At 40.7% G+C, this 4,323-nt stretch overlaps 1 protein-coding gene across 1 annotated transcript; it reads left to right on the top strand.

The window, feature by feature from the left end:
- The first annotated feature begins 336 nt into the window (after positions 1–336).
- LOC103553779 (olfactory receptor 52M1-like) lies at positions 337–1,290 on the top strand. Its single transcript, XM_008524499.2, has one exon. The coding sequence runs from the start codon at positions 337–339 to the stop codon at positions 1,288–1,290; it is 954 nt and encodes a 317-aa protein (XP_008522721.2).
- Positions 1,291–4,323: the final 3,033 nt, after the last annotated feature.

Genomic DNA, 4,323 nt, shown 5'->3' with positions numbered 1-4,323 from the left:
TTTTCCTTTAGGAAATATTTCCCAAAGCAAAATTACTGGGTCAAAGGAGACAAACAATTTCGGGTACTTCTATAATGGAGTAGGGCAATTTAGCAGTAGAAATCGTGAGGATGCTTGTTTCTATATTTACCAGTGGGTATTTTCATGCATAGTTTCTTTCATAAAATGTCATGTCAATTTTGAAGTAGGCATTCAGAATTCTTCTTTATTATAGGTTTCACCAGTTGCCCAGAATGGAAATAAGAATCTGGTAGTCTACAGTTTCCAGAGGTAATATCTTTTATAGGAGTAAAAATCTAAAACTAAGAGTGCCTGTGCCCTGGATACTCCAACAATATGTTCGTGTCTAATAATGCCTGCTTGGTGCCTACTACTTTCTGGCTTATGGGCATCCCAGGGCTGGAGTCCCTGCACATCTGGCTCTCCATTCCCTTCAGCTCTATGTACCTGGTGGCCGTGGTGGGGAATGTGACCATCCTGGCAGTGGTAAAAGTGGAACGCAGCCTGCACCAGCCCATGTACTTCTTCCTCTGCATGTTGGCTATCATTGACTTAGTGCTGTCAACCTCTACCATGCCCAAACTGCTAGCCATATTCTGGTTTGGTGCCCACAACATTGACCTGGATGCCTGCTTGGCCCAGATGTTTTTCATCCACTGCTTTGCCACTGTTGAGTCAGGCATCTTCCTTGCAATGGCTTTTGATCACTATGTCGCCATCTGTGACCCACTACGCCACACCTTGGTGCTCACTCGTACAGTGGTGGGTCATTTGGGCCTGGCTGCCCTGCTCCGTGGAGTACTCTACATTGGACCCCTGCCCCTGATGATTCGCCTGAGGCTGTCCCTTTACCGGACCCAAATCATTGCCCACTCCTACTGTGAGCACATGGCCGTGGTCACCTTGGCATGTGGTGACACAACAGTCAACAACTTATATGGAATGGGAATTGGCTTCCTGGTATTGATCCTGGATTCATTAGCCATCACTGCCTCCTATGTGATGATTTTCAGGGCTGTAATGGGATTGGCCACCCCTGAGGCCAGGCTTAAAACTCTAGGGACATGCAGCTCTCACATCTGTGCCATCCTTGTGTTCTATATCCCCATTGCCGTTTCCTCTCTCACTCACCGCTTTGGCCATCACGTGCCTCCCCATATTCATATCCTTTTGGCCAACTTTTACCTCCTCATCCCACCTCTTCTTAACCCAGTTGTCTATGCTGTCCGTACCAAACAGATTCGAGAGAGACTTCTCCATATTCTTAAGACAATGGCTCAAACCAAGTGACTGTTCTGACTGTTCTGCATCTATGGGACATACAAATATTTAGTGATGGCAGAAAAGGCTCTGATTGGGGAAGCCAATGCAGTAAGACCCATGAAACTATGTCTTACCTGAGTTGTGGACCATAAGGGTCTAAGGAAAATGCTAGAATGTGCTCTATTTGACCATGGATTTTCTGAAAGTGGAAAGGGAAAACTAGGGCTGATTTTTTTGTACTACAACATCCCTTTTCCTATTTGACTTCATAAAATTAAACACATTGGACACCAGCAAGCAGATCACAGAAATAGGATCATTTCTGCTTTTGGCTTTTTTGGTAAAGGATTTCTAATTTCTCTTTGGAGAGTATTTTATTCAATTTCTGAAAGGTAAAGTTATACTCTAACACCTTCTTGAAGGCAGTGTGCAAATTCTGTTAGTAAAATTCAACTGTGTTGGCAAGATTTTCCAATCCTTTTGGCTTGCCCAAAAAAAGGCCTTTTGTTGAGGATGGAGGCAATATGAACTTGAGAAACCTTATTCAAATAGGACTTGGAATGGGACCTTACTGCCCACAGGAGTTATTCATCAAGCTGGGTCATTTTCCTATTTAAACAGATACGTGGAAAGGCAATATCCCACTTCTCCTCCTGATAATAGTTAACTGGGAGTAGGGAGGAGGAGACAGAGAAGGACATTGGGAGATTTTGTTTTGGAGACCCTGAAATGGCATACATGAAGGACAGCAGCCACACTGAAATAAAAAAATAGCATTGAAGGAAGGAAGGTAACAGTGGAATTACTGACATGAAAGAGGTTGGGTAGAGAAGGGAGCAAAGGTGATAAGAATAAATACAGACCCAGTGGTAGACTCAAATCTTGAAATAACTTCAGATCTCTTTGGAGAATTCTTGGTTCATACTTTTTATTTTATGATCATTTTTATTTATTGATCATAGACGTTCCATAATGAGATGACTACCTCAGGCTAGAAACCTGCAGAAATTTTGTGGGACTGCATGAAAAATAGAAGGAAGCAATCATTCCAAGTTCTAGTGATTCAGAATTATGGTATGTCCATTTTAGTTCTAAAATGTTTCAGACTTGAAAAGTTCATCTAACCTCCTCATTTTACAAACCATTACAAAACCCAAGAAAATGAAGGTGACAACCTAAAAATAAATCATCTTAGTATTTTGAAAATATAATCTCAAGACTCCATTGATTAAGCCAGAGCTAAAATTCAAGCCTCATATCATCCAAAGAAAATGGAAAACTTGGGATATCACAAACATTTTTCTAAAGTTTAGCTTATATCCCTAGCTAGTCCCAAATTTCTATTTTCTCAAAATTCTATGGCTAACCTTAGGGTTGGTTGGATCATATTAATTTTTCTCCATTATTTTGGGGTGAGGGGTGCTCATTCCCCCATCTCCTTATCAAGGGCCTTGCAGTCCAGTGCCAAACCCAAGTCCGTTTATTGGAGCAGGATTATGTTCTATGAACATAATTTCAGTATCAAATGTAATCTACCTACTGACTTTTATTAGGATTTGAGGAAAAGATACTATAGAAGCCTCAGAGCTAGAAGCTTATTGTACAGAGTTCTTGCCTAATCATAACCCTGGGTATTGGAGAAAATAAAGAAAAATAATATTCAAATTCATCAGCAGCACTGATGCTGACGGAAACGACAAGGAACATTTGGGATAGTTCTTTGGTATAATGCCTTAGTCCATTTATACTATGTAAAGCATGGAGAACCAGGGCTTTTATGCAGAACTTAATTTTCTTGGTAGGATTAGTATTAAGAACTTTCTAGCCAAATAACCTCAGAAATACCACAGTAAGGTGTGTTTCTCTCTAGATGATCTGCTGGGTCCACCGTAGACAAAAACCAAATAAATACCAATCATCTCTAGCTTCTTCGTCCTCATACGGCATTGAATGACTGGAGGTTAAGGAGAAAAAAACACCACCTGTATGTGTGTTCCGCTCCCTCCAGGGACACCATGCATGACAACACCCAGGCTTATCACACTCAAAATGTGAGCTTAGTTATAGTAGAGTGTATAATCCCATTGTTAACTGTAATTATGGCTGGGCTCTTTCACGGTGAAGGTATTATCTCAGAACAGGCTGGAAGGGAATATGTATTGGTGAATGCAGTATGGAGACATGACAAATAGGTCTGATAACTGAATATCTCTCTTATTCAAAGCCAATATCTTGTTTCTCCTTCATGCAAATAACTCTGTTCCTTTTCCATCACCCACACTCAGGGTGGGAATAAAAGATACTGTCATCAGGCCCTTTTGAGTCTGTAAGTCTTCACAGAAAAAAACAAAGACTGGCAAACATCTGAGGGAGGAGGTATCTTGATGGTTATTTATAAAGGGTCGTGTGGTACAGGTGGTTAAGAACTTGGGATCTGGAATTACAGTAATGGGCAGAGATGGATCTGAACCTATAACTGTCAGACTTTAGATGTACTACACAACCTGAATTTGTTTCTCTTCTTGAAAATGAAAGCAATGATAGTAGCTCCTCATGGGTTTGCTAGAAGGATGTAACAAGATAATAACTCTAACATGGTTGCATAGTACCTGGCACACAACGAAAAAACACTTGCCTTTTAATAATAGTATTTTATTGTGCACAGAAAGCCCCAGGGAAGGATGATAAGGCAGGAAGAGTAACTGGAAAAGTTCCTGGAAAACCCAGAGAATGTCTGAAATTGTGCCTCACTCATGAATGTCACAGCTTCAGCTCTAGAAACTTCCCTTTGTTCTTTGTTTCTCTGTAGAAAGTCACATCAACCGAGCCAGTTTTTCTCAGATCCACTGAGATTCTCCTCGGCTGCCCAGCACCCATTCATGTTCATTCATCTGAGGCTTTTCAACTAGAAACACCCACCTAATTAGTCCTGTGACGATAAAAGTTTAAATACCTCTAAACATTTTCTTGTATGACAGTAAAAAATTTCTAAAGACTCAGTTGTAAAAAACGTAATTTACTTCAGGGTTTTTTTTTTTCCATGCATCATCCAGAATGGGG

Source organism: Equus przewalskii, chromosome 6 (genome assembly GCF_037783145.1).
Source record: "Equus przewalskii isolate Varuska chromosome 6, EquPr2, whole genome shotgun sequence".
Lineage (NCBI taxonomy): Eukaryota > Metazoa > Chordata > Mammalia > Perissodactyla > Equidae > Equus > Equus przewalskii.
The sequence above is the reverse complement of the archived record's forward strand: the minus strand, read 5'-3'. Positions and strand labels throughout refer to the sequence as shown.

Coding starts and splice junctions, on each gene's coding strand:
- LOC103553779 (XM_008524499.2), top strand. CDS start 337: ATGTTCGTGTCTAATAATGCCTGCTTGGTGCCTACTACTTTCTGGCTT.